Source organism: Micropterus dolomieu, linkage group LG07 (assembly GCF_021292245.1).
Source record: "Micropterus dolomieu isolate WLL.071019.BEF.003 ecotype Adirondacks linkage group LG07, ASM2129224v1, whole genome shotgun sequence".
Lineage (NCBI taxonomy): Eukaryota > Metazoa > Chordata > Actinopteri > Centrarchiformes > Centrarchidae > Micropterus > Micropterus dolomieu.
The window spans coordinates 4,099,411-4,122,331 of NC_060156.1; the positions used below are offsets into that span (position 1 = coordinate 4,099,411).

Consider the following 22,921-nt stretch of genomic DNA (forward strand, 5'->3'; position numbering starts at 1 on the left):
TTAAAATCCTACTGAAGTCCAGCACTTGAGCGAATATACATATTTGGCCCCTGCTTATTGCTGTAGCTGCTGAGAACTCATTGCATGTGGTGCTAAAATGATTGTTTTATTATGTTATATATTATATCATCAAATATGACTTACTTTGCAACTGTCTTTATTTTTCAACATATTACATTACTGTCCTGTGGACCACCACCCACATAATGAACAGATTTATGTTCATGATGGTGTTTTTCTAGAATGAAAATTGTATTAATGAGTAACTTACTTTGTAAATAGATATTATCACACTGTAACAAAAGTCAAACATCAAAAATTCTTGTGCAGAGGGTTTGCAGTCATTAAGCTCATTACGCAGACTTTGCAAAGACTGAATTGATTAAAACGTACAGCAAATGCCTCAACCAGTGTACTGATTATTTTATGACACAAACACCAGAATCCACAGAGGAGAGACGTCTTTGTTGGAAAAAACAGCAGGAATACTGCAGGAAATGGCCTATCATGAGGCTTTGCAGCCTCGTGATAGCTCCTGCTGTTAACAGGCTGATTAATTCAACACTTTGATAATGACTGGCTGAGAAACATGGGAGAGAGGGTTAAAAGGCATTCATCAGTGCAGTGTGCCACAGGGGGATATTAGCTGTGCTTTCAAAAGACAGGATTCAGAGGGAAACAGTCTATTGGAACTAATGCAGAGGGCAGAAGAAAGGGCTCCTCTGCTAATACCTTTCCACTCTTTGTGGGCCTGTGTGGAGGCAGACTTCATTGGGATAGTGTAAAAGGGAAAAGAAAAATAATTCGGATTTGAACAGGTAAATATCTATAGTTAATAGAAAGAGTCCATTTCCCCCCTTCAAATATTAGTACTTCAGACCATAGTTGGTCTTTCAATTTCATTTCATAGCTAAAGATAAGTTTTCTCACAATAAGACAATTTCATAAAAGATGTAACAGCATTTGCTGTGGCTAGACTGATTAAGGCATTTGCACAATTTGGGAACTGGAGAGTAGGAAAACTAGAAGTTAGGAAGCGTGGTCGACGTTCCCTGTAGTTTGGGAGTATATCTGGCACCATTGGCTCCTGTCAGTCCCTATCATGATAGAGAGCTTTCACTGACTGCATATGCTTCCTCTTGCTGTTCAGTCTAGCAAACCAGTGATTTTACCAATTTAGTGCAGTTTCTCTCTTTATGTAAGACTTTTTTTGCTCCCACCATGTAATTCTGCTTCCTCTAGCCGAACCACAGGCTTACAATGTTGGTGCAAGGCAAAAAAACTTGCCAGTTGCAATTAAAAAAGAAAAAAATCTGAAATATTCTCATTTTGTATTCTGATCATATAACAAAGCTATTTATTCTGATTCACAGCGACATGAAAAGTGGTGGTTTGTTTGTCACACTTCAATGCTATGTAGAGTACAAAGACTTAGTAGTTATTTCCTCTCACGTAAGCACAGAAGATCCGTGCATGGTTAGTTTTAGTCTTTTCAGAGTGTTTAAATGCAACAGAAGATGTGATGAAATGTGAAGAGACACATCAGTTAGTCTTTTGTTGTTTTCTCTGTACTGTATGTTGCATCATGCAAGTAGACTTTTAACACTCATGAAACAGAGGCTCGGCTGTGTTGAGACTGGTGAGAGTGGGAAGTGGAGATTACACATTACATTAGTAGGCTTCTTGTAGGGTAGGTGGCTCAATAATTTTGTCTATTAACCCACAATCATCCTGTTATGCTGCTGTAGCCACTTGTGTGTTTACATATGCAATTAATATCTTATTATTGTCAATAATACTATAATAATAATAATTATTAGTAGTAAAATCAGTCGTGGGTGTGTACACAAACCTCCAACCAGGAGCAAATATCTTTTTGATTCATGCTCTTCATCTTTGCTTCATCATGAAACTCATCCATCATACAGTCCATCAGATTCATCAGGGATTTGACTAGATTGGTGTCAGAGGTCGGGGACAACTCCTAAAATCAAGGAAAAAGAAAGAACACACATTAAAAAAGGATCTTGAGCACCAACTTTGAAAAAAAAAAAGAGGGATACATTTAATTGGGATTACCAAACACGTTTCTAGAAATAAGGAAATATATAGAAAGAGGTAAAAAAAAATTCAACATCCAAACATTGATTTTACTGGTACCCTGGCAGGTTCTTCAATCTTTTGGAGGTGTAGTGGGCATGTGAGTGACTTAGTCCACAAACTGTGGTCATGCTCAAAGCAACAGACCTTTTGGACCAGAGTCCATGAGTCATAGATTGAGGGGGAAGACTTTTGAGTTTTGTGCTGTTGTATATATACTTGGAAACCCTCAAACCACTAAGCATATGGTAAAACCCCTAACAAATTGGATTCAGACAAGTATTATGATTGAGAAAGTAGATGATATGAGAAAGTGGAAAGCTGTAGAAGGCCCATTATTCCAGGAATATATCTCAGAGCTCAGTAAGGTGGCAGCTGTTGAGAAAATATATTATGGCATAATAGATGAGGTAGAAAAATACAATAAATGGGGAATGTTTCTGCAGTTTCGCTCACTGCGGGGGGATCAGTGAACACCTTTCTGAATATTAGGTTGAGTTATTTTGTTCCCTCATAAAATAGTGTATGCTTATATTGATATTTGTCTGTTGCAAATGCACGTAACACTTCACTGTGTACATTTGTAAGCATACAGCGACACTTTCTCTGTAATATATACAGCCCTTGTTCAGACTGTCAAGAATGCAGGATGTTAGATGTGGCGATGGAGCAGTAGAAGGAAACACTTTTACAACTACAACTTTAAACATTCATCTTTCAAGGACTCTGAGTGGACATCTAACAGTTACAGCGCACACATTTACTTGTCATATTAATATTGTTAGGAAAAGAAGTGATGTCCGAATATAGCCTACAACTGGACTGAGAAACTGAAAAGTAAAACTAAAGTAACACAGAATGGAGCTTTTCTAAAACTTAACTTCTAAAACATGCAGCATATTTATACATTTTTGTTATGCGAAACTGAAGCAAAAATCCTTCATGTAGATGCAGAGTTACAAAAAATCATTTGCAAACCACTTCCAGCTAGAAAGTGAACAGTATTTCCTGAGGAGGGTTCAGCACCTTGGTGGCCTTTCGAATGAGCTGTAGGCAGGTTGGCAGTATGCGGTCAAAAAGGGCAGTGATGAGGTCTTTGTGCGTTGCATTGACTGTGGTGGGAAGGGTATTGAGCCAGGACAGCACAAGCGGACGCCAGCCAAGCATATGAGGCTCCATGTAGATCATACCACAGCGAGATACCTGCCGCAAACATATATCACATCTGAAAACATACATCCAACCCAGTGCTTAACTCATAAAGAACAAATATTATTCTTAATCAAGTATCTGACTTATACACTTATTGTAAAATAAGTTAATAACCAGCAAATTATTGGATGCAATGCTGTAAACTGAGTGTGGACATGCAGTGTAGTGCAGGTGAGTATTCGGGTGTCTTTGTGGTCGTAATCTGACTGAACATCGTAACATTAATGGAGTTCATCTAAATAGTTACATCATATCCTTTATACTGGTCAAGTCTGTAAGTAAGTGAGTGCTGCATGTGTGATACCATGTCTGGTGAATATCTGATGACTATATTATAGCCTTTTCCTAAGGAGAAGCTTTTTTAATGAGATCACATAGCTCCAAGTCCCACCCAAGAATTAGCATCAGAAATGAGTGCAAGTAAAGAATAAAAAAAGAAAGAGGAGCCAAGATGGGGTGAAGACATAATACATGAGCAGTAGCTAAAGGACATGTGATAGGAGAAAGAAAAAGAACAAAAAAGGTTTAAGATAATTACATAAAGGGAGAAAAATAACTTTCACAGACAGAGAGGAAAAATGACAGAGAAAAAAAGAGAAATAGAGATCATCAGTGCACAAAAGAGACCCTGCACAAAGTGGGGGTGTTCACTGTGTTCACAAAAAATGTTGATCTCTGCATTCAGCATGATGAAAGGAACAGCTGCCAGGCTATAGAGAATCAAAAATAGAAGTCTGTTTAATAAAAAAGTAGAGCCGGGGAGATGCAAAGGTATTCTCTCAAGGTATCTATGTATTGCAATCAAGAGCCTTTGTAACTGCCTCACAACCAAGAACCATATGGAAATGTATAATTACTGCAAAAGATCTATACAAAGACTGCAGTTCAAAATGGATGAAAGGAATGGTGAGGTGTCTCAACCGTGTGATCTCTTTGCATTATTATGCTCTTATTAAAGAGTCTATGCTTGTCTACACTCTCCCAAAGCAAACAGTAGGACTGACAATACGAGTGTTTGATTTAGACATGCATGAAGGGCATCATGGGAGAAGCCTAATTTGAAGGATGTTGATGATGGGAGTGATCGGCTATATTTCCCCAAAACCTGAGTTCATAAATTTTTATGTTTCTAAATAAGAACAGTAAGTGATCCATCCTCAGCTATATCCAGAGATTGGAAACCATCACATGGAAAAGCAGCAGATACACTGTGATGAAACCCTTGATAGAAGTGAAGGTGCTTCTCACTGTGGCTGGCGATGCCACCTCCAGGTCCATGGGCTCAAAGATGAGGCTCATTTGCGGTGACATCTGAATGATCTCACCGCTCATCAGACACAGCTTCTTGTTGTCGTCGAGCACCGTGTTCATATTCTCAATCCACACGGCATCCACTGGGCCGTCAAAGATAAGCCATTTTCTGTCTGGGCTCTGAGAGAAGGAAGAAACAGGACTGCTCACACCTTGAAGGAACATTTTCAGCGCAATTTATAGCACCATTACTGACAACACTGGTGACCTGCTGGCGTATCTTCTTTACCTATTGTAACTGATCAAAAGATAAATACATAATGATATCAAACAGAGATAGCTAAAGTAGAGCCATGTGAAATCACGTAATTCTTGATGTTGAGGCAGCTTTAAGGATGGAAGGACAGATGTATGAATGTTAAGGAGGACAAACAAATAGGTAGATAGATAAACACTTGAACATTCAAACTCTGTGGAGGCTCAAGGAAAAGACAAGCACAAAATACCATCTGCCCCTGCAGTGCTAAAATATGCAGCATTTCTTAAGTATTCAGGGGCTTTAAAGTTTAGAAGAAAGCTTAAAAGTGCAGGGAAAAGAACTCACGTTCTACCAGTTGGTCTATAAAGACAGTGCCTGTATCCTTTAATCATTTCCACATACTGTATTCATTTCTTTCCCACTAACAGAAATCCCTGTGCATACTTGCAAGGTCATAAAAGAACTCCTGTGCATTATAATCTAGGCAAATAATGTTTGCTAACTGAATGAAATTAACACCTACACAATCATAATGGAGGTTGACAACAAGTGTCAATTCTCTAGTTAAATGGGCTACAAGGGCTGTGCTTTAAATTGATTTGTTGAAATACGGAAATGCCTGGGCTGGGGCCATCTGGTGCTTGAGAGGAAAGTGAGTATGCTGCAATGTAATGATCTCACAGAGAGCATTGGCACTGAAATAAAAATTACATTGCCTATGCAGAGAGTTTATTACACTACACTGCTGCTGACTCCAGATTAGTACACAAAAATAGTTCAGTAATATACAATACAGAAAAAAAGAGCAAAACAAAGACAGACTTTTGCCCAGAAAGGAAAATTACTTTTCTGAAACTGAATTAAGACAAAGCTTGATCTCGTTTTCCATTTTCATTGCATTCAGTGTGTACCGCCTCGGCTGTCATAACCACTCCACACACTCCTTATTCAAAAAAAAAAAACAATTTGTAAAGTGACAACTTTATATACAGAGACAATTTTTAAAATGACAAGTTCATTTGGAAACAATTTGAGAATAGGGAGAACAAATGATTTTCCATTATGACATGCCTCCACTGCGATCTGTAAATCGTCTGCCCGTGTGTGTCTATAGTCTGTGAGCATGAATGAGAGTTATTAAAGATCTAAATTTAACATTACAAGACACAAAAATGTTTCTTTTGTTTACCCTGTCACCGCAGCCTCTCTTTCTACCAGCGTGAAATGAATTGGAATGTCATGACTATTGTACAATGATCCATCCTAAACTTGTAAAACTGAGACTGAGGAGACAATAATGCCTCTCAGTCTCATCTTCTTGCTGCACACCTCCCTGTGACATTAAACATTTGAGTAGGTTGCACCTCTGGTCACATCCCAATGTGCCACAAGTGCAACATGCTTTAGTTATGTTATGTTTTTAGTGCAGCGGCGGTTTTCTGCTCTGAGTGATTCAGTTCTGAATTACTCGTTATGAGGAATCACACAGCTTAAATGCAATAGCATAATTCTACATCTCTACTGCTGTCATCTCGGTGCTGCCTTACAAGTAGGTCGCCTGAATGTCTATTTTGAGCAGACATTGCCAAGCAAAGTCACAGCACCTATGTAGCTGCACAGCACAAAGTAGCTGGGACAGAGACTTAATGCTTTAACCCCTGAAACAAAGTTGCTTCAAATGCCTGTTTCCATAGCGACAGTGTCAGTTTTAAAGTCTGTGATCGCTGCTGATATCAAGTGTCAGTTAAGATGTTATTACTACGTTCTTGAGCTAATTGTGATCATTGTCTGTTGTCAGGATTTGAACAGGAGAAATCATAAGGTCAAGATAAACAAGTGCTATCTCTGTACAACAAGTGAAAAGTCACCTGTCGACCTTCTGAGGGAAAACAAACCCCCAAAATACTTTGTAGCTTCGGCTTTTCCTTGAACTTGGACATTCATAACTATATTTATAACTTAAAATGTTTATATTGAAGTCGCCAATAATTTTATACCCAAATATTTCGATTTTAAATGATAAGTGTGTTTATATACTATATATATTTGTATATATACTATATATATATATATATACACAAATAAAGATTATTATTATTATTATTATTATTATTATTATACTACTATATTATACTGGAGATTCAAGGTCTACTGTATGATGTCGAGAGCTGTATGATGGCTAAAATGCTAGAAGCTTACATCAAAAAGAACCCTGAACAACTGTGATCCCTCGGATCCTGAACAGTAGCTGAAGGTGAAACATCATTGTCTCGTCTCTTTGGATGCACGTGAAAAAGCGATCAATTAAGACCATAACTGTGGACAACAGCTTCAGAGCAGTTTTGTGTGTAATAAACATAAGATCATATTTTTTTTAAATGTCTGATATTTTTGGATGAAAAGGCGTCAATGAAACTAACAGAGAGCACATAAGCTCTGTTAGTACACTGTGAAAAGTGACTTAAAATCATATGCAACCATAGTGGTGTTTGCTTCCAGTGTTTTACATAACGACTGCATACAGTATTAAGTCGTGTTGTACAAGAAAAAAAAAATAATAGATCTCAGAGGAGTTCTGATTTTTGGCAGCCTGTATAAACACAGGGCACAGACTTAATCAATGACCTTGAGAAATTGAATCACTCTCTGATGACAAGTCCAATTGTACAAATATTTGGGTATATTAATTGATGATCAGCTCTCTTTTAAATCGCACATTGATAAACTGGTACAAAAGATAGGATTTTATTTTAGAAACAAAGAGATTTGTGACTGGATGTAATCTGATCTCTTTTGGTGAATTTACACAACGCATGAAAGACTTGGAAGTAAGATGCTATAAATTCTTTTCATTGCTTTTAATCCTTTAAACTTACGGTTTTTATAAACTGTACTTTTAAGTAGTCAAATGTCGTTAAGTTTATGAATCGTAAGATTTTTGTTGTTGTCCGTGTGCTTGGTATTCGTATTTGTAACTGTGCACTGTCAATATGCAGAAAGAGGTTTTAAATCTCAATGAGATCATCTTGTTAAATAAAGGTTAAATAAAATGACACCTTTCTAGCGTATCTGCTCATTCACCAGGACGTGTGGCACCTTCACGACGATGATGTGGATTTCCCACCTTCCATTATAACTCAGGGAGCCACTCCCGTAAACATCAGAATGATTTCAGCTTTTGACTTCCACAATAACAAACCCAGAGGAATGTTAAAATGTTTCATAGCAAGTCAACAGAAAATACCTGTTTGTGAATGACTGGCAGGAGACCATTAAAATACTTTAACTGGGCACCTCAAACATAGATCCAAGGTTATATCAACAGTACTGTTCCAAACTGTCTGCAAGGTATTTTAAATTACAGGTAACCATAGCAACAGTACTCGTGCTTTGTGCTTGATTACCAGTTTAACCACAATAGAAAGCCATTCTTCTGTTCAAAAAACTAAAATTACTAAAAAGAATATTAGAATATTAATATATTAATATATATATACTGTGTATATATATATTAATATATATATACTGTATATATATATAAATATAGCTGGTTTTGGTGCATCACACAATGGACACACAACATGGCAAGGTGTCAGCAGTTTTAAAGAATTTGCCTGGGTGCTACTCACATAGAAGACTCTAAAACCTAAAGACAATGTTGAAGTAGGACATTAGGTCTTTTATATTTCTCTGGCCCCAGGTTTTGGATTTGGAAGAAATACTTTTCCTTCCTTTGGAGGGGACTGAACAACCTTATCATAGTCAGACTTAAAGCTATAATATGTGAATATACACATTATTAAGCAAAAGGTGAAAACAGAGGAGCCAACAGGATGTGTTATAGCCCCACAGATCGTCTCCTAAATTGGTACTATATTGGCGTTTGTGCCAGGTGAAATATTTTATGAATATGTAAATTTTACCACAAATGTAAAAAAAGGGAGAACATTGTGCGATAATGGATTTAAAGTGCTCTGTACGCAAAAGAAAAACAGCTAGTGTGGGACTAACCCTGCAACAAGCTCCCAAGTGGCAAAATGTTGACCTTGTATAAGTGTCTTAAGGAGCATGTTGCTAATAATTTGTTTGTTTGCTTGATTGTGTCTGAACATAAAACTGTTTAATCTGTTGTACTCTGGACAACCATTTTACCTGGGAGGAAGCAAAGACCCTGTAGCTGATAGCAAGGATGCCATCAGACCACTCGTGAGAAATGGGGTCAAACTGGCCATACAGCTGGCCCATGGTGATGGATTTGGGATTAATAACCGTGATCTGTACCTGGTTCTCATCCATCAAACCCTGGTGTAACAACAGACATAGAGAAAACACAAAAATACAAATTAGTTACAGTATGTCCATACACACTCATACATATACAATATATGAATACATACTCTCAAAACAACAACAAAAATGAACCTCCACAATGACCAACTTGTCTCTGCCAAGACTCATAAATTGCTTAGAAGATCACCGTCTGCATGACAGGACTTCTGCTAACTGAGAAAGAGAAGCAAAAACTGCAACAAACGGCTTTTCAGACAAGGTGTCACTTTGAGTTAAAAACAATGAGAAAAAAAAGCTGCTGGAAAGAAAAAAACAAGGAGAAAAGGGGGAGGGGGGTTGGACATGATCAGTGGATGTGCAGTGACAAGGATGACGATGATAAATGTTGCATTCCCAGGCGTTCCATCAGAAGGCCTTCATCTGTCTCCTTGGTGGGATGCCTCTCAGCCCTCTCAGCCATGTAAATACAACAAGCCAGTTCTGCTCTTCTCTGTGAGATCGATAACTGCTAAACAAAGACTACAGTTCTGACAAATTGGATGGATGTGTTTACTTGGGACAAACATGTAGCTCAGATAAGCCTTGGATATTGAGTACAACACATATTTTTACTTGACGGGAAGGTTTATATATTTTACTGATCAAGCAAGTTCATGTCCCAAGGACCCAGGAAACCCCATCAAGATTTGTCATAAAATACAATTAAAAAATGCATGGGTAACCATCTGAAAATAAGGCTTATTCCCTAAAATTTCTGACAAATGGACCAAGTTACTACCTGACAGGAACATAATAAATACGTTGGACCTCAAGGACAACTATGGGAATGAAAACAAAAAAAAAAACAAAGTGGTTTAAAATAGCTATTGATCAAGACTTAAGGACAAGGAATAGAAATAATAAAATGTAGTAGGCTAAAAAACAACTTGCAGCTTAATGTGCAACTTTTCTCCACTTCTTAAATCACAATTCTTTCATAATTTCTCATAATAATCAACATGCCCAGCTTTTACTTCCTGATTCTTGGTTACAACAGATGAAGAGCACAGCATCTACCTTCCTATATAGCCTACTGGTTGGAACAGGACATCATACCTTTTCATAGACATCATGAAGGGCTGCTGCCAGCACACGGTAGGCGCTGGTCTTGCCTCCAAAGGGCTCACCCACCAGCATGAAACCATGCCTCACTATCATCATCTCATAGATCTGCAGGATTTTCTCAGCAAAGAACTCTGTGAGTTGCAGGTTCATGCGCTGACAGTTTTCCTCGATGGCCTCCAGCAGGATGCTGTAGTCTCGCTGTGGAAGCTTGACCCCTGGGAAGAGGTCCGAGGTGATACCCTGGAGGTGGAAAGGCAAAGTAGTTGGGGAACGGTGAGGGAGGAATCTTGGAGTTGAATGAGTGAACACACATGTTTAAACACAGTTTTCAACACGACAAAGGAAAGTTTACTCACATACACACACACACACACACTCACCTTGAGATGTGTAGGGCGAGGACAATTAGACAAATAATGAAACTCAGTGTAAACAACCATTCATTCACACACACACGTACTGCAGTGAACTGTTCTGACTCAAACAGACTTAAGTTGTCCTTCTGCATCGGGGTTCCAAATTAACTGACTGGAATTAATACGGACTGACATCACTTGATGTGTATCGCTCCATTAATCAAGACAGACGAAGCTCCACTTTATCACACCTCAAATAGCTTCAGATCATGGGCCAGAAACTTGGGCAGATTGACATCAATAATGGATCTCAGCAACAGGGTGTCTTCATTCTCCTCTGGAAATGTGAGCTGCAGTGCCCAAGGAAGAAGAGGAGAAAGAGACATGAGTTGTTTTTTTTGTTTTTTTTTAAAGGAACAGCTTGAGAGAGAAGTTTGAATCGTGGAGCTTTACAAAGACAAGTGTCACTGTAAAGTCACTGTAAAGGTGCAGAGAGGGTCTAAATGACACCTCTGCTTTCCAGAAGCAAAATTTTAACTGTGAGTGTAAAAAAAATAGCAGGCACCTGTTGATAACTTTCTCTTTGAAAGCCAAAATGACAGGTCTTCTTCCTCTCTCACACATCACTGCACTATGTCATGTTGTGTTTGTAAAATAGGGAGGTTTGGGCCAATTCCTAAGATTGCTGACTGTCTTATTACACTTACTATAAACTTATTACCACATAGAGTGGCACAAATATGATTTTAATTGTGCACACAATCAAAATAGTATCACAGATATACCTAAATGTAACCCAACTGTATTTAGAATAAAGTTGATTCCTCTGCATTAAAAATGGAAACAAATGTGTCTTGAGGATGAGGCAAGACATTACACTCAGCTATGTGCATGTTTGCCTTTTAACTTGTTCAGCACCACTTTCATCAGCACGGACTGAGCAAGAGTTGAGATGTTGTTACACCCCAATTAGGCACACTTTTTACCATTTGTCTTTTAGTTCAATGATCAAAGATTGTTCTGCATTACACATACGCATCATTTCTACAAGAAATCAACCATAACAGTATGAGGCTATTAAACGATGATAGTTAAAAAATGTAAAACAAACACGCTGAAATTGGCACGGTATGTAACTGACACTGGGATAAATTTGTGGGAAAATATTCAGGTAAATGAACTAAAAATTCCATCATGTCAAAATGAATCTGTGTTACCTTGAGGTTTCCAGCAGCAGTCAGCACAGACTTGACAGCCCTCATCCCATAGTCATAGTGATGCTGTGAGGACAGCTGCTCCGAACAGAGTCGATAAGTGGCCACAATTTTCACCGACAGGGGCCGTGCAGTCACAAAGCCGCACGAGTAGAGAACAATCTCTGCGATCATTGCATAGTCCGGTACCATCATAGCCACAGTCCTGAAGAGAGCCTGGTGTAAAGAAAGTAGTTTTTAATTTTTAAAGTAATTGAAGTAGTTCTAAAGTTATGCATTTTTATGATGTTCTGTAAGTTTAATTTGAGCAGTTTTTGCGTTTGTAATGTTTCAAGTTGTTTAGCAGACGTGATGCTGGCAGAACAGATGCTGGTTTTCCAACTGTGATTCAAATTCCTCAATTATGAATGTGTATTATATAGTAGTTATATTAACAGTAGTAATGTAGTTAAAATAAAAAGAATGGCTGAGATACTGTACCTTGAGGTTATCTGGTAGCTCAGAGCGTCCAGCGTAGCCAGGATTCATAGTAATGAACACAGCACAGGAGGGGTCCAGTTTTAGCTCTGTCCCTTCAAACATCAGCATCTCAGAATGGGCGGAAATTCCTGGACACGCAGATGCAGTTAGATACAGCATGTGTTGAAGAGTAGCGTCAAAATGTTTGCACTCTTAAAGGGTGCTAATTGATTGGTGTTTTTATTCCTACTGTGCATTTAGGGTGCTGCCTCTTTGGACACTTTTTTTATAATGAGCACACCCTAAGGAGCATATCTGTAGACGCAATGTCCGCCATATCAGTAGATGACAAATGCACATGCCCATCAGAGACATGTCATGGGCTTGGGCACACCTTGGTGCACATACTAATACAAATACACACACCTTAACATTTGTGGACATGGGCTCAGAGGCTTTAAAAGCTTGGGTCAGATAAGTCATATCAAGTCAATTTCATTTAGCCCACAATCACAAATTCCCTTGAGAAGGCTGCATAACCTGTTCAACATACAATACTCTCTACACACAAGGAAACCCCCAGGTCTAAAAACGACTGTGAAAAATTGTTTTAGCAGCAGTAAAGTAACAGAAACCTATTAGCATTTTCAAACTTTAGTTTTGGGTTAAGAAAAATCTTTATTCCTTTTTGGCTCTTGCATCTTATGAAACCAGTCATTCGACGCCCGTAGCACACATTGAACACACTGCTGTGCTGCGTTGAACAAAGCTGTGCTTCAAGTTCTGCTGGCCAGGCTACACAAATTGCCTTAGCTCCATGTTGCATCTCTTTGTAGTCTAAAACCTGCTTTTTTTTAGCTGGTGAGAATACGCCAAATTTGTTTCTGGTATAGTGCCAGATTATGCAAAGATCAAAGGGAAAGAAACACAGAGCATCCAAAAAAAACAGCACAAACCTCTCTGTATGGTGAGAATCTGTTGAGCCACCACAGACAGCACCTCCAAGTCAATGCGGTTAAACTCATCAAAACAGGCCCAAGCTCCACAGGACAAAAGGCCCTGTTTACACATGCGTGCACACACACACACACACACACATACATATTGGCACACGCAGACACACACATTTTATTAATAGAGTGGCTTACCACATTCAAGACACACACATTAACTATAATCACATGACTGCAGCAGTATTGGGCAGGCAGTAGACAAGGCTCCCTGTCTGAGCCATCAGAGCAGTGCTATTTTTGAAAGGACAAATCTTAATATTCAACTATTCTTACACTTGGGTATTGTGACGGGAGCAATGCACATGTGTAATTGACTGCATATATTTTTGCTTTCAAAAAGGAAAGGCAAACACAACTGCAGTACAGCACTGCATTATCTTTGCAAGGACAGGTGGTAGTGGTGTGTAGGCACTGACATTTAAATGTTTGTATGCCGTTCAGGGACAGGAGGAAAAAAGAATGGGAGGGGAATTTAACCCGTGTGCCACCTTCTATTATCTGACTCGCTCAAGTGCTCGTAGGTATGCGAGTGGTATATTCTAAAGTGGAAGTATATGTTCTTCTGACATACTTCCAACTGAAAGAAGAGGGCACATGGGAATATCTACTTTTGATTAACTATCAGAAGTAGGAAAAAGGCTTCTTAGTGTGTGTCCATATTTAATGATGTGTGCTTTCATAACTGTGTGTTTGGAAATACAATTCTAAATTCTTTAAACTTATGGCAAGAGAACTGTAGTCACCTTGAAGAACTTGCCCAGAGCAATGTAGTCCAATCCATCAGAGCAGTTGAAGACCACACACTGCTTGGCCACAGCTTTGGCCAAGTCCTTGGTTGTCTCAGTTTTTCCTGTGCCAGCTGGGCCCTCAGGGGCCCCTCCCAAATGGAGGTGGAGAGCACCAAACAAAGTGCTGAAGTAGAAGGAACAGACAGGAGAAAGCTCATGTAACACCTTGTAGCTTGTGATTAATGCAATTATGCGTTTCCTCACTGTACTATGTGCATCGACTAGGGCTGGGCATGTTAACGCGTTATTATTGTGTTATTATTGTGTTATTATCATGTTATTACCGTGTTATTATCATATTAACGCATTAATTAATGAGCCGACAATTATTTTATTGCACATTAACGCAGAATTATTTTGAAAGTCCGTTACTCACTGGCTTTGAATAGGCCTACACATACAGTCAAACTGTGCGTTACAGGAGGGGTGGGATTGATCAGCCACCCAAAAAGCAGTGTAGGGAGGCTTCGGCAGACTACGCCAGATGCAGCGTGTGGGAGAAGTAGATAAATAAAAGCAAGACAAGCGATCAAATGCCACAGCGAAGTGGATAGCTACACACTGCATGCTGATTAGTATTATGGAAGATGTCGGTGTTACGAACGTTCCCTTGTGTTGTCTTCGGGTCAAATTTGACCCATTTTTAAATGTTTTTGTATGAAAAATATGGTTTTATTTCATGAAATATCACCAAAATAAAATGGATGGTTCCACACTACGCTCTAAACAAACAAACAAAATGATCACTACTTTCACTGAATTGTGGGTATTTTTATTCAAATTGGTTCCACTTGTGGTCTTCCCGGGTCAGATTTGACCCGGTGGTGCAAAAAGTCAATTAATCACGTCAATTGTGCTTTCCAGCAGATGCGCACACATGTGAGCACACCCGCACGCACACACAAAACTTCAAAACTACATTTTTCAAAACACTTTTATTTTTGCCCCCATTCATCATGAACTGAATTCAAGGATCTAAGACTTTCTCTATGTACACAAAAGGCCTATTTCTCTCAAACATTGTTCACAAATCTGTCAAAATCTGTGTTAGTGAGCACTTCTCCTTCGACCTCACAGATGTGGCATATCAAGGTCACGCAGTGCAACACATCTCCGTCGCATAGAGTTGATCAGGTTGTTGATTGCGGCCTGTGGAATGTTGGTCCACTCCTCGCCAATGGCTGTGCGAAGTCGCTGGCTATCGGCAGAACACGCTGTCGTATAGGCCGATCCAGAGTCTCCCAAACATGCTCAATTGGTGACATGTCCGGTGGGTATGCTGGGATGTTTTCAGCTTCCAGGAATTATGTAGAAATCCTTGTGACATGGGGCCATGCATTATCATGCTCCATGATGAGGTGATGGTCGTGGATGAATGGCACAACAATGGGCCTCAGGATCTCGTCATCGTATATCTGTGCATTCAAAATGCCATAACACAAGCCCGCCCATACCATAACCCCACCGCCATGGGCCACTTGATCCACAACGCTGACATCAGCAAACCGTTCACCCACACAACCCCATATATGCTGTCTGCCATCTACCCTGTACAGTGAAAACCCGGATTCATCCATGAAGAGAACACCTGTCCAAAGTGCCAGACGCCATCTATTGTGAGCATTTCCCCACTCACGTCAGTTACGATGACTAACTGCAGTGTGGGATGGCAGAGAAGGGCGCCCCCACTTGTCCCAGAGCCGGCCAAGGTGGATCCATGCGGTCACCAGAGGGATATGTTACCCTGTTACCCCCATAGAAAAGAACCCCCACTCAAGTCAGTTACGACGACTAACTGCAGTCAGGTCGAGACCCCGATGAGGACGAAGAGCATGCAGCTGAGCTTCCCTGAGACAGTTCCTGACAGTTTGTGCAGAAATTCTTTCGTTGTGCAAAACGATTGTTGCAGCAGCTGTCCGGGTGGCTGGTCTCAGACGACCTTGGAGGTGCAGATGCTGGATGTGGAGATCCTGGGCTGGTGTGGTTTCACGTGGTCTGCGGTTGTGAGGCCGGTTGGATGTACCGCCAAATTCTCTGAAATGCCTTTGGAGACGGCTTATGGTAGAAAAATGAGCATTCAGTTCACGGGCAACAGCTCTGGTGGGCATTCCTGCAGTCAGCGTGCCGACTGCACGCTCCCTCAAATCCTGAGACATCTGTGGTGTTGTGCTGTGTGATGGAACTGCACATTTTGGAGTGGCCTTTTTATTGTGAGCAGCCTAAGGTAAGCCTGTGCAATACTCATGCTGTCTGATCAGCATCTGGATATGCCACACCTGTGATGTGGGTGGATTATCTCGGTAAAGGAAGAAGTGCTCACTAACACAGATTTTGACAGATTTGTGAACAATATTTGAGAGAAATAGGCCTTTTGTGTTCATAGAGAAAGTCTTAGATCTTTGAGTTCAGCTCACAATGAATGGGGGCAAAAACAAAAGTGTTGCGTTTAGAATTTTCTTCAGTGTAAGTACATTTCTGTAAACGTGCTCCTACCACTCCTTTGATATGCCTTTCACAACAACAACAAAAGTTGATAAATCTGAGCTTTTGAAGCTTTTTAGCCCTTTTAGTCTGAGACAACACGAGAGAGGTCTCCCTATCATGCTCTACCACACTATTCTGTGTCAGAGGCTCTTGATATAATTTGGAACCCTGTTGAGGAGGAGAGACCAGGAGGAATCTGCAGAAGAAAAGGATTTATGAGAAGAAGCACAACTGTAAAGAAGATGAGGAATATGCTTCAACAGATAAGGTGTTTTCTGCCAGAGCAAATTGAAAAGATAGTGCTGGACATGACAAACAACATGGGCATTATGTGTACAGCAAAGATCGATCAAATACCTCAGCAGGCATACTTGGGTCTGTTGATGCTCGCTGGTTCTAATCCAGTAAAGAAGCCACGGCCAGTTTATGGCATGCCCAAGCATACTTTCATATAAATTAGATTTTCTGACCCTGATTTCCAAAAAAAAGGTGTAAAACTAGTGGTAATGAGTTGGAAAGAAGTTGGCTAAGAAGGTGTAACACAGAATTGGGTGATAATTTATACATTATGCTTCATAAGCAGACAAACTACAGGACAGAAAGTCTAATTATTTGATGCCATTAAAAATAATGAAATAGTTTCAAACCAGCACCCAGACCAAACTTTGACATGTACTAGTCTGTGATAATCCATCAACATATTGTCCTCTGATCTTAAAATCACAACATAGTCACTTGGCCCCGCGGGGTTGCTCTTTGTTCCGGACGGTGGTCAGAAAGGGAGACAGGGCTCCGCGAGTAAACAGCAGGCGCTCGCTCTATGGATAGAAACCATGGCAACGGCTTCTGTGCGCTATACAAAATTATAGGCTATATAACTTGACCTGATTGTCCTTCATCTAGTTTTGCAGGAATACTCTGCCATGTGAATTCCCTCCTGTTAATGTCCTATTTAGATTCTGGAAACTCACAAAGAGCGAGCATCAGTCTCTCTTCCACATTGCGTACAAAAAGTTAAAGACAATTCAACTTCGGCAGCAGACGGGCGTGTGCGTGAGGCGAGCACCACAGCAACAGTTTCACGGGAGCGCACGCTTGTCGCTACGCCTTGTGCTCGACAAGGGACACTTGCTACTGAACATAGACTGGCTCTGGACTGTAACTTGTTTTACAAGCTAGATAAAAGGTAATGCCCTGGCAGTGGCAAATAGCTTTGGTTTTATATTTGATTTTATTACATTAATGTTTAAGTTGAGATTTACAAGAAATATTTTATTGCTACTGTGTAAAGAGAATACTGCTGGTAAAGAGCACCTTATTTGTTTAAAGTGTTTGCAAACCACATGTTTTTGCGCTTTATATATATAGCAGTAAATTTAAATTAAAATTACTACTACTACTATGCGATTAATTGCAGAAAATCATGCAGTTAATCACAATTGAAAATTTTAAGCGTTGCTCAGCACTAGCGTCGATAGAAATATGTCAAAATAGATCCACTCAAGCTCGCTGACAAAACATTTAGTAAAATGTTGATGTGACTGAGAGCCTCACTGCAGGAAGGCTGTATTGTGGAAGGAGGCAGCTTTTGAGTGTGAGGCTTTTAGAGACCAGAGCCTCGTTCTTCTATAAACTGTAATATGTTTTTCAACTGCAATACAGTGATAATCATTTATTAGTGAATTAAGGCAATGATTGTTGTTAATTATTGACACATGCAGTGTCAGATGATACAAATTGCTGTTCAAAATGCAATTTTATAATCTAAATGAATATAATATTAATCTAGAATATTATTCATATTATTATAATTGTCATTATTGTTATTGTAACCATACACGGTGATCAGTAAACTGCCATTCACAGCGAAAGCAGATAAAGAGGCTCTTATAGAGACAATAGTCAGCCAAGTTCTAGCAGTAATCTTTAAAAGCTTGGCAAACTGCCCTAGTGGCTGGCTGGGGAGCATTGTGCACAAACAAACAGGTTTGATGCACAACATTTTCAGGTACACAGTAAGTTTAAACTCTCAGTAGCTCAGCACCAACATACAGTTACTTTAAGATGAGACGAATAAGAATATTGACAACAAAAGGCATTTATCATCTAAAAAAAAACATGCCGGAAAAGTTCTAGTAGGCAGAGTCAATAAGACTTTTAACTGCAAGCATTTCCAACAGACAACAGTGAAATGTTGAGGGTGCTTGTGTAGTAGCTTTACCGGTAGCAGCGGTCAGTGAGTGGGGTAATGACCAGACGTGGAGTATTTCCCAGGTATTCATAACCATAAGGCAAACCAGCATTGATCATCTTGGTCTGGAGCTGGTTCTCCTGCACAGGGTGTGATGCAGAGGTTAGAAGTCAATCACTGAGTATGTATTATGAGTTGGAATAAACCCCCGAAACACTTATATCAACCCGCCTCTTCCCCTTTTTACATACCACCCAGTAGTAGCGCAGTTGGCTAAGCCACTCGAAGTCATTCTCGTCACTTATTCCCTTTTGCACTAGTGTAGCAAGCACATCCCTGGCATGGACGTCCAGCACAACAAGGGCTCCGAGGGTCACCCGGTTCTGCTTGGATAGCTTGCCACGTACGAGTGCCACAATGTCATCAATCTGTCTATTGTTCTGCTCCAGGTAGGCATCTAAGGCCTGAGGGAAAGGGGCGTGATTAAATTGAAGGCAGAGCATGCAGGAGTTTATGAAGACAGAAAGAGGATACTCTCAAGAACCCATCTATAAACTAAATGAAAAAAGTTTGATCCCGGCAACAACTACTAACTCCATTGTCAAGATGTCTTCTGTCTTGAAGAATATTAAAAGACAAACTGAACCTGTGATACAAAGGGGTTTTCAATAGAGCTGCATCGTTTAGTTGTCATCGATTAAATTAATTTGCAACTTTGATAATAGATTAATCACTTTGAGTCTTCTAAATTCTGTGATTTCATCTTCTCAAATGTGAATATTGTCTGGTTTCTTTGCTCTTCTATGACAATGAATCGAAATTTATTTGGGATGAGGGCAAAGGAAGACATTTGAGAATGTCACCTTGGGCTTTGGGAAACACTGATCGACTCACTGACCGTAATTTTCTGGAACAACTAATCGATTAATCGAGAAAATAACGAACAGATCAATTAACACTGAACATAATCATTAGTTGCAGCCCTAGTTTTCAGTCCAACTTTATGAAACAGCATTATACCGCAGCCAGTTATGGCAGCAGACCTCTGCTGGCTACATCCACTAAATAAGATGTGTCAGGTAATGAGATATGGATGCTCTTCACTTGATTTGACAGATTTAATACAGTTTCTAATTCTCATTCAAGCCAGCTGGTCCAATATCCACCTCAATCTCAAGAGCTGAACTGATGGTTTGGAGATAGTGCAATGTATACGAAATACGTCATCACTACAAGTATCAAACTGATTTAAAGGTAATCTGTTTGTCATACAGTTTATATTTATTTATGTCTGATATGCCATACTTCACAGCATATGTTGCCATGGTTACAACTGTGATACAGACATGCAACTTCAGAGCATACTGTAGATGATGAGTTTCAGAAAAGAAATATTAAGTCTGTTACCTAATAAAAACAGATGTTTTATGATTTGGATGACTTGGACCAAAAATAGTGCATGTAGTGGACAGGCTTCAAACTCCTCTAGCAGTAAGTGTTGTTTAACAACATTTTTCAAAGATAGTGAGGGATTTATCTTTTAGAAAAAACAGATGATCAGCTCTGTGACTCAAACGTAATTACGGTACAGGATGACAAAGATATATATATAATGCATGTAAAAAATACAATAAACAGTTGATCACCTTCTGTCCTGATTTAATGGCTTCATGAATATCCTTTGTCCAGTAGACCTGTGAGACACAGAGCACGGTCTGGCCTGGCCAAGCACGCACCCAGTTGATCCTCAACTCATTGGGGTACGCCTTGATTGCCTCCCCAATTACCTAAAATGGACCACAAGGGGGACAGAGGTTTTAACTCTATGGGACCTGTATCATGGAAGATACTAGAAAGCAAAGAATATGCAGGCTCAATTTTGGTGTCAACCATTGAGTCAAGTGGTTAAAATGGAATTTGAACCTCATAAGAACAGAAAAAAATTGTGTATATAAGTGAAGCTTAAAAATTAGAGCACCAACAATCCACACAACACCTTATGCAGAGAGGCAGTCATGCCATTCTCCAGTTCCAGAAGCCACTTTTCCACCTGGCCCCTGGCTTTGGAGGTGGAAATGATATCCAGCAGCTGCACCATTTCACTCTCACTGCTCTTTATGTGGGTGATGTCCAGCACATCAGTGAACACCACACTAGCAATGCCTTCAAAGCACTTCTTCAGATGTGGCTGCACCCTGGAAGAGAGTAAGGCATGAAAATTGAAGACTTGACTACAGCTGTTGCTGTTGAGTTGTTTATAGTCATTTTTACTGCACAAACAGCCAGACAAGGAGCACATTTTCTGTATTTGTCTGGATCAATATCACCCAGACAAATGCTGGTTATGCTGTGCTATGCTGCATACTTAAGACCTGTATTTGTAGAATTGAAAAATGTATTATTTTAGTCTATCATAGTTTGAAAGATGCCACAAAAACATAAGACATTCTACATAAAGGGGCTTTTAATGGCTATAGGTAAACGCTAGAGAGAGGGTGGTTTATTAATCCATATTTACACTGACTGAGTGTGCATGCTGTTGTTTTGCAGATAATTATTTTAAAATTTGCATTTATTATATAAAAGAGTAATGATGCACTCCGTTTGAACACCTGTCCCCCTCCTGTGAAATTTTGAAAAATTGAAGACTGCAGACATGAAGCATGAGAAGAAGTGTGTCTCAAAGCTACAACACATTTTTACTGTTCCCAGTCCCAGTCTTCCTGTTTAAATAAAAAATCAGGTTCCATGTTGTGTGGACCCTGAGTTGAGATTATTTTGGCAAAATACTATTTCCAAGGTCACTCACTCATGAATTAGAACGTTCTCACAAATATGTTTTAGCGTGGAGACACTCTCCGTGTAGAGTCACTGAATAACTGAATCACTTAGTGTTGCTCACTGACAGTCTCTTTTACATTCTGAACAAGACTTTTTGTAACATTTAAGGACTGAATTTGTCAGAACATGCGTCAGAGTTTAGCTGTGAAACCCGTCCTTGTCTTTGGTACTCAGAAATGTAATGTAACTTAAGTGCAATGTTTGCTGATGTCACTCTTATTGTTGCTACTTTTCTTGAGTGTGAGTCAGAAAACAAAGTATTTTTCTTCTTTTTTACACTGCTTCATACCTCTATGTTGCAACAGGAACATAGGAACACATATTCCAATGATAAAAAAGTGGATACCTCGTTTTCTCTATATCCTTGAAATAAAAGCAAGCCCTTTTGTCAGTCTAGCACTGCATTCAGTAAGCAGTCACTCAATATCTCGAAAAATAAAACTAGTACTTTCCCATCATTACACTGCCCTCCCCGGTCTACCAACACCTCCACTACTGCAGAAATCCCTTCTTTACAGAAGAGCTCATGATTGTGTGCATCTGTACTGATGGGATGACAATTCCCACAAGTCAAAGAGAAAATAGAGGGATAGTGAAGTGGAAGCTAGAAGAGAAGTAGAAATGGCAGGATGAGAGTAAGAGGCTAGAACATATTTTGTCTGGAATCACATTCATTATTTAACAAACGCCCTGGGTGAAATAAGACAAGGGTTGGTTATCAGTAAGTACTTGGCTTCTGGGGAAACCACTTCAGACGTTGAGTAGGCATTGCAGTTAGCTGAATATTTTCAAGCTCTAACATTAGTTTCTCAAAAACATCAACTCTTTCTAATTGTTTTCTATTCCGTTTTCAAGATTTGCTTCTTTCACATGCTGAATCTCTGTTTGGAGTCTTTTTTGATGGAAAATGGTCCGTGGTTTCATCATTTTCTTAGCTCCATACATACTGTGGCTCGGAAGCTGGTTTAGGTTTAACTATATTAATCATTGTGTATATACTGTATATAATTTTGACTAGTTGCTGGGTATCATTCACTGAACTCCCAGAGAGTGAGCTACTGATGGACAGTCAAGTATATTGCTCATCATGACCGCTAGGGATTGTCCGACAATAACATCAGTGCTATTCACAGTAATCAGGGATAATGATTAATATCATGTTTACCTCGTGGGGTCTTTGGTCTCAGAGAGGATTTCCAGCAACTCCTCATTGGACAGGAAGAAGAACCGTGGGAAATAGAGACGCTTCTTCTCCAGATAGTTATTAAGACCTTTGAGGATCATCTCCAGAAGCTCATTGGACGTTTTTAGCCTCTCTAGCATTTTGTCGATCACTATCACTGCCAACACGTGCTTGTC

General features: G+C 39.6%; 1 protein-coding gene across 2 annotated transcripts in view; it reads right to left on the bottom strand.

The window, feature by feature from the left end:
- The window catches only part of dnah7 (dynein, axonemal, heavy chain 7), a 78,718-nt gene that overhangs the window by 37,981 nt on the left and 17,816 nt on the right, over positions 1–22,921 (bottom strand). For both annotated transcript variants that reach the window (XM_046053224.1, XM_046053223.1), the window contains exons 20-34: positions 22,728–22,921; positions 20,718–20,916; positions 20,368–20,508; positions 18,973–19,185; positions 18,752–18,861; positions 14,002–14,170; positions 13,202–13,304; positions 12,267–12,394; positions 11,790–12,002; positions 10,824–10,922; positions 10,208–10,456; positions 8,975–9,124; positions 4,561–4,743; positions 3,127–3,303; positions 1,853–1,984 (exon numbers count right to left, since the gene is read on the bottom strand). In XM_046053224.1, the coding sequence (XP_045909180.1) occupies positions 1,853–1,984; positions 3,127–3,303; positions 4,561–4,743; positions 8,975–9,124; positions 10,208–10,456; positions 10,824–10,922; positions 11,790–12,002; positions 12,267–12,394; positions 13,202–13,304; positions 14,002–14,170; positions 18,752–18,861; positions 18,973–19,185; positions 20,368–20,508; positions 20,718–20,916; positions 22,728–22,921 (2,460 nt within the window). The remainder of the gene's footprint in view (positions 1–1,852; positions 1,985–3,126; positions 3,304–4,560; positions 4,744–8,974; positions 9,125–10,207; positions 10,457–10,823; positions 10,923–11,789; positions 12,003–12,266; positions 12,395–13,201; positions 13,305–14,001; positions 14,171–18,751; positions 18,862–18,972; positions 19,186–20,367; positions 20,509–20,717; positions 20,917–22,727) is intronic.